At 38.6% G+C, this 13955-nt stretch overlaps 2 protein-coding genes across 2 annotated transcripts in view; one reads left to right on the forward strand and one right to left on the reverse strand.

The window, feature by feature from the left end:
• Positions 1-574: 574 nt before the first annotated feature.
• LOC105204049 (phosphatase and actin regulator 4) overlaps positions 575-13955 on the forward strand; it is a 234219-nt gene continuing 220838 nt past the window's right edge. Inside the window, exons 1-2 of the mRNA XM_026134871.2 lie at positions 575-966; positions 3070-3677. Of these exons, the coding sequence (XP_025990656.1) occupies positions 3629-3677 (49 nt within the window). The 5' untranslated portion in view covers positions 575-966; positions 3070-3628. The remainder of the gene's footprint in view (positions 967-3069; positions 3678-13955) is intronic.
• LOC105204050 lies at positions 9295-10702 on the reverse strand. Its single transcript, XM_011173073.3, has 2 exons — positions 10560-10702; positions 9295-9825 (listed from the first exon to the last, which is right to left on the reverse strand). The coding sequence occupies exons 1-2, from the start codon at positions 10645-10647 to the stop codon at positions 9512-9514; spliced, it is 402 nt and encodes a 133-aa protein (XP_011171375.2). The 5' UTR covers positions 10648-10702; the 3' UTR covers positions 9295-9511.

The raw sequence follows: 13955 nt of genomic DNA on the forward strand, positions 1-13955 counted from the left end.
TGAAACGTGGCAGAGGTATCGTAAAAAAAAACGTACTGCAGTTTAAGTAAAGATATCAGAGACGATTGAAATTTCAGCCGTGGCATCGAAAATATCCCCTTACTTTCGACCTTCTTTTATCGAGAATTCTTGTTAAGTTAAAATTTGTTCGGAGCATCGAAGATTCAAGTTCGGTATCGGAGCACGTAACAAAGCGCGTGAATTCCAGGCGCGATTGCGCCTGGACACGTCAATAGAATGGATTTTTCTTCTCGATAGCATCTCTGTTTTAATACGGCGTGTAGAATGCGTTCGCGATTAACGGTTAACGATTGCGTACATAGTACACATTGAGTGGACGAGCGGGCGGGCGGGCGGGCGGCCGATATGCGTATTTCGAAGCCTGGTAGTCGAGCTTAAGCTTGCGCCGTTTGGCCACCCTCGCTCTCCTTTTCTCCACTTGGCGGGTCGATGCGCTGTCTCTCTCCGATCTTCCCTCTCGTTCTCGCCCAGCGAAACCTCCCTCTCTCTTCCGCCGGGTTGCTCCCTAGGTTCTCTCTCATCCCCAGTGCGCGCATCGAACCCGTCCTGGACGAAAGTCCTTCCCGCTCCGTCGCACGGTAGGACGCACGTTTCCTCATCCCGACGCTCGACGTTCCCGACGTTTGCTCCGTCGTATTCGCGATCGTTCTCGCGATCGGTCGTCGCGCTTCCGGTTTCCCGCGAGCGACGCGCGGTAGAACGTCGGTCACGATCATCCTCGAGCTGTCGCTCGGCGTGGGTGGATTTAGGGAGATTAGTTTGGTGCATATTTAATGGTGGTGGTTTGCGAAGGAAGGAAACGGTCGTGATCGATAGGGTCGATTCAAGGAAACGAAGGGAACAGGATTCTCGCGGATGATGCTGCGGCGGAGGAGGATGCGGCGATGGTAACGATGATAGATCGAGAGCAATCGTACTCGGCCACCATTTAAGGATACGGAAATGGTTGGTAAATATGCGATCGCGTCTCAACCATAATCGCCGGCAGGAATCTGCGATCGATGTATAGAATCGCGAAAATCGAAGCGTCGATAATGCACGCGAGAAATAATACGAAAATTCTCTTCGCTCGTGTCGCGCGTTGTGAATTTCAATGAACCTAGTGTCTGGTGCGGGCTCTACGTTCGAACGTTATTGATGAATGTCAGAAGAAACAGAAGTTATAATTATGTTTGATTCTATAATTATCGCGGACATAAAAAGGCTCATGAAAATCGTATTGAGATTGAGGTTCACATTGGAAACGATTGCATTCTCGGTGCGGGCTCTTTGAGATGCTTTTTTCTTTTTTTTAGAGGATTTTTTATAAATTACAATTTTACGCTGGTGACATGTATTACTGTGCCAGATAATGTTCTTTTTAATGACTCATTTTTGCGCGTGCTCTTTATTAATTTATCTAATGGTTTTCTTTCAATATTAATAATTAAAAATAAATTACGACCAGTGAATGAAATTCATTGTACCGTAACTGCGAATTTATTCTGGTATGGGTAAGATTGTCGAAAAATATAGAGCGAAAGCAATCGGTGTTGCGGACGATAAATTGGAATAGTCAGCGTTAGGTATCGAGGAAGGGCAGAACGAAACCGCGAAATTGAAATTAAACGCAGGGATCGATTGGAGATCGCTATTAGCATCGGATTTTCGATTTGTCTGAAGGAGGTTGGCCTCTCTCCGCCAACAAAGGCGCGGTTCAATTTCTCGTTGGACCCTTCCAGTCCGCGAACTATCGATCAACCTCGCGCGCTTTGACATATAAATAGTGCCGTGTTAATTTTACACATGCAAAAACGGAACGAGCGTCGACCGCGTTGCAGACAGAGTTGATTTTTATTTGATGAATCGGAATAACGAACGCGATATTTTGACGGCGGCGCATCTTCCCTTTTCAGCTTTCGTCGCGATTTGGAACCGTTCGTTCGCATCGATTCGTTGGAATTTTCGTCGCTGTACCAAAAGCGAAAAACAAACATGTTTACGGAAAACTAACGTTTTTTGTGGAGGGGTGATTTTATACTGACGCATCAGACTCGTCATATTTAAGACGAAATAATGAAACGCTTCTTTCAAGAGTATTGAAAAATAAAGCGTAAAATCATTATTTCTAATAACGTGTATAAGAATAATAAATAATATATTATTCAGATCTTTTTCTATAAAATTTTTATTAAATAACGAGAAACGATAATAAATGTTGCGCGGAGGAGCAAAAACTAATTCGAATTTCATTTTAATTTAAACAAAGAAATTGTCCATTATCCGTATTTTTCTGCACGGATTTACAAAAGAATTTTAATGACATCACGCAACGAATAAATCATCGATAATTTTCATCCCGATATTTTCTATTTCGATGTCAGTTGCACAGTCAGATCTATGAAGCTCCACGCTGTATTTCATGAATATTCATCGACGATATCGTTTCAAATAATAATTTGAAATCTAAATTTTACGCTAATTATATGCATTGGGATTGACTCGCTATCTATAATACCAATAGCAGCCAATGACAGCCATCAGGCCGTCGCGCTTTCAGTCACCATATAATATGCGCCTATTCGGCTAGGTAATTGTATCGGGGTCAAACGTCATCATATCGAGTACCGCTTGTTACGGGAACAGTGCACTCGTATTTGCCACATTTTTCAGAAGTAAGAACATTTAGCTTGCAATTTTCCAGCCAATTATCTCATCGTGCGGAGAAAAATTAGGGAAGAAGTCATTGTATCGGGGTCAAACGTCATCATATCGAGTACCACTTGTTACGGGAACAGTGTACTCGTATTTGCCACATTTTTCAGAGGTAGGAATATTTAGCTTGCAATTTTTCAGCCAAGTATCTCATCGTGCGGAGAAAAGAAAATTAGAGCGGAGAAAAATTAGGGAAGAAGATAGCTAGAAGCCCCGAAAAATCGAGAAGTCGTCGATCTTATTAAGATAAATTATAGTTTTATTTCTACACATGGCGATAGAACTTTATCGACGGCTTCGACTTTCTCTCGATACTTACATGAAATGCGATCCCTTTCTTTCCAATTCTCCAAGGTGCTACCGATCCATCGTCGTGCCATCGCCATTGTCGACCGTTCACGGTGAAATGACGACACTGAAAGGTACTTACGTCGGAGTCCAGTGTCAGTGAAGCTCGATCAAATGAGACACGGGCAATGAAAAGATCGCACGAGAAACGTACGAACAAACGATTTTGACGTTTGAAGATTCGTGGGAGAACGAGAGCGTCGAACTGCGTCGTTCACTGCGGGTTGGATAAGTTCGTCAGTGTCACTTAAAGATTCTGCGTGTTTAAATAAGCCGTTGGCTTCTCCGCGGTATCGTTTATGTGCGTACGAACCCGTGTGTGTGCCGCGCGGATGTGCTTTTAACGGTGGATTGGGAGGAACGAGCCGATAAGAGCGCGATTGCACACGCTTTAATTCGCCTTTCGCCTTCGCGTGCGTGCCTCACCTCGGTGAGCGGTCGCTGCGTCAATCTGTCGCTCTCGGAAGTGGTGAGTTTACTGGGCCTCGCCGACGACGACGAGGTCCTCGCGGGCACGTCGGAGGAGAGCAAAAAACGCGCCCTGTGGCAGTTTTATTCCACGGGCATGCTCACCCACAGCCACAGCGATGGAGAGTTTCCGATGTACTCGCAGGGTGAGTGCAAAAATAAGTCATGGCGTCTAGCGATCCTTGAATATCCTTGGATCCTGGAATCGTCCTGAAAGTTTAAGTCCTGGAAAACTCGGGGAAATTTAGAACTGTCCGGGAAATATCCTTGGCTGATCAGATATCGCTAGACATCTTCATGTAAATGGACGTGATGTGGAAGGTGCAAGGCAAGGGATGAAAACGAGATACAAATGTACGGTGGTGGTAGGTGTTCTCGCACGCGCGACGATAGGCGGGAATTGGTCGACGGGTATTTTTCCGCGTGTTGGAAGTTAAAGTAAACTTTAGCCGATTAAAAAAATGAGACGGTCTTTTAATACGAGGCGCCGCGGATGAATACCGATATAAATAGCGGTGGAATCGATAGTTATAATTGCGCTGCGATCGTTGCGCTTCGCTGCGACTCGTCGCTGCGTCAACGAGCGAAAATCCATAACGTCGAAAAAACTATCCCTCTTGCGCAGGCAAATCGTATGTACGTCATACCCTTGCATTTATAGGGCCCATGTATTTTTATATGTAGCGGGTGTACAATGGACGCGCGCGCTGTATTCGTTACAACGATATAATGAGGCAATCGATCGGCATACAATGCACTATCCGCGCTTTTTGCCGGAACGCGAAATTGCCGTTTGTGTTGTAACGACTATCTATATAATTGATGTTAATATTAAAATTATAAATTAATGAGAGACAACAGTTTATAATTTAAAATATAACGATGCTCGGGAATAATAATAATAATTCGGAGATAATTGTGCGCGTAAAATTGTTAATATCTATAATGATCACATAGAAGAGGAGTAACAAGTATATCGATTGCGTCATATATAACACTTTATGTTATATAGATGTCGCATAGAGGATTTTATTGAATAAATGAATTTCGTTATTTTGAAAAGAGATTAATTGCGAGAATTATCAGTTACGTATTAATTATACTGAATTAGCATATGGCAATTAAGAGCGATAAAATAATTAGGCCGGAACGTTAGAAAGTGTAAATTTATCGATATATCCAATTTGTACGCATTTTGAACATTTCAAGATAATGTTTACTTACGCACAATTTCGGAAATAATTTTTACTTTTGGAACGCTATTTTTTTTGCTATACAGACAATTGAATGCTTTGATATTTTTTTAGATATTTTTTAAAAATTTACTGTTAAAGTCGAAATGTCAAGTTACATAATTTGAATCATTTTTAATTATTCTGTATAAGTCGCTATCTGCTCCTATTCGATACGTTGTTAATTTAATTAAAACAATTACGTAAAATAATGTGACTCAAGAAACGTATTATATAAATTGGATTTAAATTTATTATTTAGCCAGTGCGCCGCGTGGACGCTGCTTATTTCGAAACTAAGCTATACAATTTCAGAAATGGATTAATTAATTGTTTTTTAACCACATATTTAGTGTTAAAATAATAATAAATTTCGACGTATATGGAAGTTGAAAATAACAAAATGTTATTCAACTGTAGGAATTGATATAAATTTGATTCTTTAATATTTAATTTGGTATTGTTTTTGCAACAAACACCAGAATAATTGATGTTATTAATCAATCAGTATACTGTATGCAATATATGCATATATTTGTAAAAAGTCAATCATTGATACTTGCAAACATTCTCAACTGAATGTATCATAGCAGAACATAAAATATAATGTCGACTTATGACGCAAAATATTAAAAATACAGATTATTAAAAAGTTACGAGAAAGTTCAAGAAAATTTTTGCACAAAGTTTCTTAGCGACTCTTTTGCACGATATTCCAAATTGGCAGCCAACCGACAGACAGGACGAATTTCGCGGAAGACGACAACGTATCGCTATGTCGCTTGCAATGCGCGAAAAGTATGTATGAGAAAAGTTGCGGATGCTATCGTCGAATGCAACTGCATACGTCGGCATACGGGATCTTCGATAAATCGCGCGCCACACTGCACACCCGGTCAAGCCGGAAAGAAAAGCAATTTGCATTTCGTTTTCCGTGTCATTTCACCTATTTTGTGAGTCTTGACGATTCCTACAGGATCGCTTCCTACTGTTCTCGACAGGATGTCAATCTTTTTAGAGATAAATCGGAAAACAGTTAAAAAACAGTTATGAGAAGACAAACGCGCTTGTTGGTTCTTGTTATCGTATCTTGTTGCCAGTTCTTGTTATCGTATCGATAATTTTACAAATTAAACAAATTTTAGTTAAATTAATAATCTCACATTGCGGAGATAATACTGCATCCCGAATATGCAAAGATTTACGCAAAAAAAAATAATTATATCTAGCTGTCTAGCTTTTCACTTTGTCTCGTTTCTTTGTTTTTTTTTAATTATCAAAAATTTTGAACTAGGTAGATAATATATTTTTTAAAATGTAGAAAGAGAGAGAGAGAGAATCATTTATTCTTCTGTCTCCATTGCTTTTTTATTATCTTTCGGGCAATTGGTCATCGATGCTTAGATGCAGGTAGAAGTAAAGGACCTGACGGAGTAAGAAGTCTCAAACACGATTAAGGCATCACTGCCAGGAACCATTATTACACTTCACCGTATTCTCGAAGTTCGGCTGACAAATCACGAGGTCCTGATAAAGAGGCCACTTTGGCCCTCGCTGAACCGACTGTTCCAATTCGTCCGCACGAAGACTGAGAGAGTGAGAGATTTGCGAGCATTCATGATGAGCGCATGGGTGACTGCAGAGATGCAAGAAGCCGTACAAATGGACTCGGATTTCTTTCTTTTTTTTACCCTTTGCTATAAATCTTCCTTTATTCTACTGGCGACCGCACTACGGAACTATGTTTTGGCCGTGAGGGATCGAAGGGCAACGGGAGCGCGCGTTTATCATGTCTACGTATTGTAGGCGATTCTTCCCTCACTCGACGAGAGAAACGAGAGTCATTCCATTTAAGAACGCGATCACGGAAACAAGCTTGCTAATAAAACGACGAGGGTGCGGTAATGAGAAGTCCCACGAGTAAACATCGTGATTCAGCTTTACAACGGAGTGCCTCTGTTTCCACTTCTCACGCGCGAGAATTGTTTTCATGAACTCTTTTTTTCACATGATTTTTCACCGTTTAAAAGTTATATTTCGAAACGTATTTAATATCGTAAATAAACTTTCCTTCTCTCGAAATACCCGACAAGAAGTGCCAACAGAAATGCACGAAAATAATTTTAGACGAGATTTTTTTCATATCTTTAAAACGCGTTTTTATCGCACAACTGCTTCCGAAATTAATCTATCTTAAATTTACTTGATTTTTTCCGCGCGAATTTTGTCGGACGTCAAAATTTTAATCGCGGACATCAGTCAAGCTCGGCGTCGTTTTCGCACAATAATAACCGGCGCTTTAGAAGAAGCTGGGGAATATAATTCATCGTCCGTGCTGACTTAATTGAAATCCATCTCGTCACGCGCGTTCTCGCTCGCGCGGCGCCGCGTAAACGTATCAGCGAGCATTACAGGCTTGCTCGCGCGTCGAGGAACGACATTAAATCTCACGGTGGTAATTAAATTTCGCGCAGTCTCTTACGATGGACGTACGTCCGTGGAGATGGCGACCGAAATTCGTCTTTGTTATTTCCGCGTCGACGCGAAATTAAGTCAGAATTGTCGGCGCGAGGAATGCGATATGTCACATTAGCAAGTAGGGTGAAACGTGTTTGCTGTATGTAGTCACGCAGCTTAAAGAGACAGTTGAGAGTGGCAATAAATATATTTTGAGTATTTCGATACTCGCGCGGTCATTCGGTTTAGTGTCTCTTCAAACACAATGCTGCCCTTTTTTTTTTCAAAATCGATCATCCATGTAAAGTAAACGAATTTTATCACGGCACTGAAAACTTATTTACTCCAAACGCGTATTAAAAACAGACCGAACTTAAATCTTTAATTAAAGATAATTGGCCATAGTTACGCAAGGAACGTCCAACCCACAAAATTATAATTTTCGAATTATTATAATCAGTGGGTAGTTCTCACATTTTTCTACATTAGATATAAAAGTTTTAAGTCTAACGTGTGCCCAAAATTAAAATAAAAAACAGTTTTTACCTACACTTTTAAATCGCATATTACGTGCGTTTGTCTCGAAACGAATTTTACGTGGTTTGAACGTTTCTGCAATTAAGAAATTACTCTCTAAGTTACACGTGCACGGGGCATTGATCAGATAATCTACATTTTTCTCGTGCTTTCGGTAACTAGTGGCGAATAAATAAAACGGAAACGATGGAGACGTTACTTTGCAGTGCAGTGGAGTAAATGGTGGTAATCTCGTGAATCCCTGGAAGAGAGGAAAACGTGCTTAAACGTACGGAGGCACTCGAGCCGCGCCCAAATTAGCGAATACCCCGCGAAGCATCTGGTCAACCGGAAAGGAGATTAATTTCATTTGCATTTAATCAGTGTGCAATCTACATGAATATTCAGAGTATTCCCCCTCCCCTCCGCGCTGTTTCGCCCATTTCTCCTCTAGGAGAACATAGTTCTAACAAAACATAGGCGCTAGCGTTTATCGACGTGTATTCTGTTGCATTGTCGCGTTTGTCGTCGTTCATTTACCTTTCCTTTCGTTCCTGATTTTTTATTCGTGCGATCGTAGCCGTCAGGCGTACTGTAAATTTGTACTGCATGACGGGGAAGTGCAATTTGGAGCTCAAAGGTTTGCGATTGCGCGTTATTTTTGTATGGAATTCCTCTTTTATTGCAGCTGCATATAGTGCAGTTTTGTGCAGTCTTTGTGCAAGCCGATAAAGTTATTGTTGTCGCTTGGAACGGTGTAAACGATGAAATAATAAATATACTGAAACGTAAAGTGAAAAATAGATGTTTTAACGTAATGTAATTTTTACTGAAGGTAATTGCGATGCCAATTACCGGAATTATTTTGCATATAATGCGAAACAAATATCTGTTAATCTCGAGCGTAATAAGGAACGATAAAAGTCGCGCGAAGGTACGAAACAATGCAATTGTTCGCATTTGACACGAAGCAAAAGAAAAGCAGGCGCGTACCAACGCGCATTTTGCAGTTCGCTGCAACTTCGCCGAGCGAGTATCGGGGATAAAAGAAGACGAGCAACTTCTCGTTCGTTTCACACACCGACTGCGCCTTCGGGAAAGCTCATCCTCTTAAAGCTACGTTAAATATTCAGACGAGAATCTCCGTTTAAATGTTGCGTTACCGAGAGACGCCGTGAGGGAGCCCCCGGTGAATTGGTACTCTTTGCGAGACTTCATCTGGCAACGTCGTCGTCCCCGGAGAGACGTGCCGCTGTCGTCGTTGCCTACACAGGCGACCTTTGAGACAATAGGTTCGTTAAGATTGCCGCGTTCAAAATCAGGTACGCCCACGGTTAGGGAAGCTTTCCGGTTTTATTAATACACCATCGTCACGATCGTCGGGTTCATGATTAAGTCTTAAGATAGGTGTTTATATCTCTTTGGCATTACTTTCCGAAATACGAAAGCGCAACTCTCGGAGAGCTTTCTTTGAATTTATAATCACGGATTTCTGCAATTTTCTTATTTTGATTGTTGGTACGAGGATTTGTTGTAAAATAAATTAACACTGATGAAATTCATATTAATAGCAAAACGATATTTATTTTAACACTTTGTGAATTTAAATTTCACAAATTTGAATGAGAACCACGTATACCAAGTCTATTGTTTGTCTACTTCGTTTCTTCATTTAAACTTTCAGCAAAATTTTGTTATCTCGTCGCAGTTGGAGACGCAAAGTCGTCGAGTTTCTCTGTATCTTCGACTTTATGAGAGGCAATATCCTCCCAATGCTATTCTTTGAAACTCTCACTTGGATCGATCCAATCAGCAGTGCGAACTCCAGTGCGGTAGTCAGCAAGGCCCATAGAGCCGAGTAGCGTGTTCGGTTCCGACAGGTCGCTATCGTAAGCCGAGGGCAACGCGTCAATATATCCGTTATCTATCGACATGTCGTCGTATGGCGGCTCTGGTGAATTAGGCTGGAACTGTTCGAGGCGAACACCATAATCGCTGTAATCGATATAGTCGCCGTTTCGTTTCACCAAAATATTCCACGGTCCATAGAAACTGCGTCTCCCGATGTCTTGCCAAACGGTTCTTTGTCCTATATTATTATTACAAACGTTTTTATTAATTGAGATGAAATAATTTTTTTTTTCCAATGATCCGAAAACAAATATTTGAAAATATCTGTATTCTTGCAAACAAGTGTCTGTTGAATGTTACGATTATTGAAAACTTCTGTGAGGTCACCCTGCGAAAAAAATTTGTTAAAAAATATTTATTCCGATACGATCAACTAAACACTGGATTGATTCAACAGTTATTTATTTGCACAAGAAAAGTGTAGTTTATTCATGTCATTCATTCAAATTTTTTAACTGCAACTTAATAAAACTCAATATTTAGCTGCACATGTCGGATTAAATATTTTGGTTTTTTATTAAATTTTTTTTCCCAGTGTATCATTTTATTTTTAGAGTTTTAGAGTTTTAGTAATTGATAGAATTCGGAGTCTTCTCCAAAGAGTCGTAAAACTCCTGATTTTTTAATTTAAGGTATCATTTCAGACATCTAATTCAAAATGTTAGAAATGCTAATTAGCATCAGTGATTACATTGATTGTCAATTCTGTGATATTATTTTTTAAGAGTTGTATTTGAAACCGAAACTAATGACGAACAGTTCGAAAGAATTAAAAACTACTTAGAATCGCACGTAAAACGTTATTTTATCACTAAGATCTTGTTATGATCGTATGGCTTTTTCTCAATTTAAATTGTTTTATACAAATCATGGTTTTGCTTCTAATATGATCTAATTCGAGAGTTTAGTTACCTAATCCAAAATTGCTTGTAGGTGCTGATTTGACTTCGATTGTCGCTATAAGAGCGAGAACGATACGGAAAAGACTGCGATGTTCCATTGATAATTGACGCTCTGTTACTTCTCAGTTTACAGCTGACACTGGCCTTTAGTGTTTCGCACAATCTCTTATATATACTGCTGCAATGTAGGCAAATGTTTGACTCCGTATTTAGCAAGTGATGAGGTCCTTGCAGCAGTTGCAACCTTCCGCAGGAACTAATTTAACTAATTATTGTTTATTCACTCGTTGAAATAATCTTTTTAAATCCACAGCAGATGAAAATCTTTGAGACCATTGTCGTTTTTTATATTCGTTTTTGAAATATATTGAAATACATAAAGGCATCAAATAAATAGAAACCAAATAGAAATTAGATATCATTAATACTGTTTTATTATATTTATTTACTAACGAGATTTGCTTACAGTACAAAAAATATAAAGGAGCTATTTATATTTTTTATTATTTGTATAATTATATAATTATTTGTATAATTATTAGAAAAAAGTAAGAGATTGCCTGAGAGATGACACGATTAAAATGTTAAAAAGGTAGTAGAAAATAATATACATCATAAAAGCTTTTAAATAATAAATGTTATATAAAAGATGGATGCAGCTTGTTAGCTCGAGTTAATGGAGTTCTCTGGACATTCACGCCTGGATGTTCTAACTGTGCTTCCCCTTAGCAACTTCCTTTAACGACCCCAGCCGGCACTATTAAAAGACGTAATTTTTCTTTACGTTAGCCGCCTTATTATTGTTGTGTTTTACTTAAATGCACACTCTTTGTGCACTTGTTATTTAAATTTTTACTAATTCTGACATTTTCTTAATTAAATGCTTTGTGTGCTTGCTTTGCATGTAATATGCTTATTACGAAAAATAAAACAAAATAAGGTCGTTTCAGTTCCATAAAAATAAAAATTTTCCACTTCTTGTTTAATATACCTCTCGGGTTTACAAACACGTACGTAGAATATTCAACAGAATTTATCTTTCTCTTTCAGCAGTAAATTTTACGATGACAATTATTTTTAAGCAACTATATTGTATTGGAGGGTGCGTGACAATATACAAAATCAATTTCAGTTTCATTTCTTACCCGACATTAACATACGACACAGTAGATGATCTTCGCTTTCCATCTAGAACTTGACCTCCGTTAACAATGTCATCGTCACTGTCGTCGTTGATAGGTCTTCTGTACCAGAACAATGGAAATCCGTAATATGCCGTGTCTCTAGCAGCTAAGCCCTCTTGACCATCTGTAAAATGAAAATTACAACATTAATTATGCAGTATCTTTAGTCATATTATTTACGATGCATCTAAAAATTTTTTAATTTAATATTTGTATAGTGTAATATTACACGAATATTTTTATGTTTTATTTGCATCTAAATTTACATTTAGTAAAAAAATTTATTTAGAAAAAAAATTAATTTTTTTATTTATTTATATCATAGTCCTTTCTTTTTATAATTTTATAGAAGAATATATAATATAATATAAAGAATACATAATATAAATTTTTTCATATATAAAATTATATTAACTTTTACATGAATTGTTTTTTTTTGAAAAGTGATTTCTAGAATATTTCATAACCAGAGTATTCAAATTACAAATTTTGCAAATCTGATTTGAAAATTGAAACCCAGCTGTGATTGAAGTTACCGCTTATATATAATTAGTAATCAGATGATAAGACAAGTTAACTCACCGTCGTCAAATTGAGGAAATGGTAGGGCGTTAACGAAATTAAGCACTGCGAAAACAATCGCGAGATACGTCGCGAATCTCATTGCGCTCACCGGACATATAAATCGTATCTAATAGACGCTGAAGTTCGATCTGAATTACTGCGCGACATTTTACGTTCTTATATGCACACACTCAACCCGCGTCCCATCTTGGGTTTTTTCATCGAATAATGAGTGAAGCGTTAATTCGGAGATGTGACTCGAATGACTAATCTCGCTAACAAAGTCGACAAACGGTAGCGCTCTACGATTGGCGCCGTGGATTCATTGTTTGTTACGCGTAAGCCTGAACACTTCGAAAGGAATTTCGCACATTTGCGTGTTGGCAAATAACGCTGTCAATGATGACCTCACACTTGTATTTATTTTTCTACGTTTAAATAAAGCCGCAATACGCGATAGGAAATTAAAATGTAATTTTCTATCATGGCTTTTATTTATTCGCGATATGGGATACGCACGATGTTTGAAAGCGATACTCTTTCGATGGTAGCGCTGAAATGCGCAATTGGGACCTGTGTAAATTATGAATGCTTTTTTTATCGACGCTTACATAATTTCCCAGGGGAGTCAATGTCGCGCGAGTCGCGAGAACAGAGAGCGTCTCGCATGCCTGTGTTCCTCGCGTATTTGCGCGATCGGATGCGAAACCCTTTATCGATCGTCTCGTCCTTTCGAAATAGCACCGCTGTAGTTTAAAGTACTCGGTACTCGGATGCGAGACGGTATCCTAGGATTCTCGAGTAACAATTGTTCGATCGGATTTATCGAACTTTAACAAGAGAGCCTGGCGGAACAAGCGTTTCGTCGAGTTTCCGTCCGCAAGCGCGGCTCTTTGTGCGTTTAATTGACACGAAACTTTATCGTGTACATACACCGTGCACCGTAACACTCGCAGACGCATTATTACGAGGTTATTTGATTTACGTTCGTTATCAAGCCGTAAAGCGACTTTGATCTTGCTCGATTTTAAGACCTGACGTTTATTCCTTACGGGCTGGAAACGTAGAATGAACGTCTGACCTCACGCGACTCGATGAAAATCCCGAGGGAAGCTATCAAAGATGATCTATCACTCCGTTGAAAAATCGGAAATATCGTTAGCAACTCTCCTTCGATTTAATCCTGTTGCCTGTATGCACTTAAAAAAAATGTCTACTTGTAAGATATTAAAATATTTTATTTCTGTCTCTATTTTTTCAAATACCTAAAAATGTTTTAGTTTTTAACGATGTTTAGAATTTAAAACGCTGAAATTTTTGAAGTTGTAAAAAATTGCAGCTCTAATGTTTAGATTTAAATGTTTTAACGTTTTAAATCTAAACATCAATAAGAATTAAAACATTTTTAGTTCTTACAAGTATTTACAATAAAAAAAAAAAAAAAAAAAAACGGAGATATAAACATTTTAATATTTAAAAATTAAATACTTCTCTTTTTAGTATGATAATTACTTTTACGCGCCAGTTTCTGCATTAATTATAAGCGAAAGTTGAAACAGCAGAATGCTTTCGTACGATCGCTAACGCTTGTTGTTTCTTAAATGGATCATTTTATATAAATAAAGGGTAATGCGCTTGCTTGGTAATGATTTAGAATA

The sequence above is a fragment of the Solenopsis invicta genome, chromosome 6 (genome assembly GCF_016802725.1).
Source record: "Solenopsis invicta isolate M01_SB chromosome 6, UNIL_Sinv_3.0, whole genome shotgun sequence".
Lineage (NCBI taxonomy): Eukaryota > Metazoa > Arthropoda > Insecta > Hymenoptera > Formicidae > Solenopsis > Solenopsis invicta.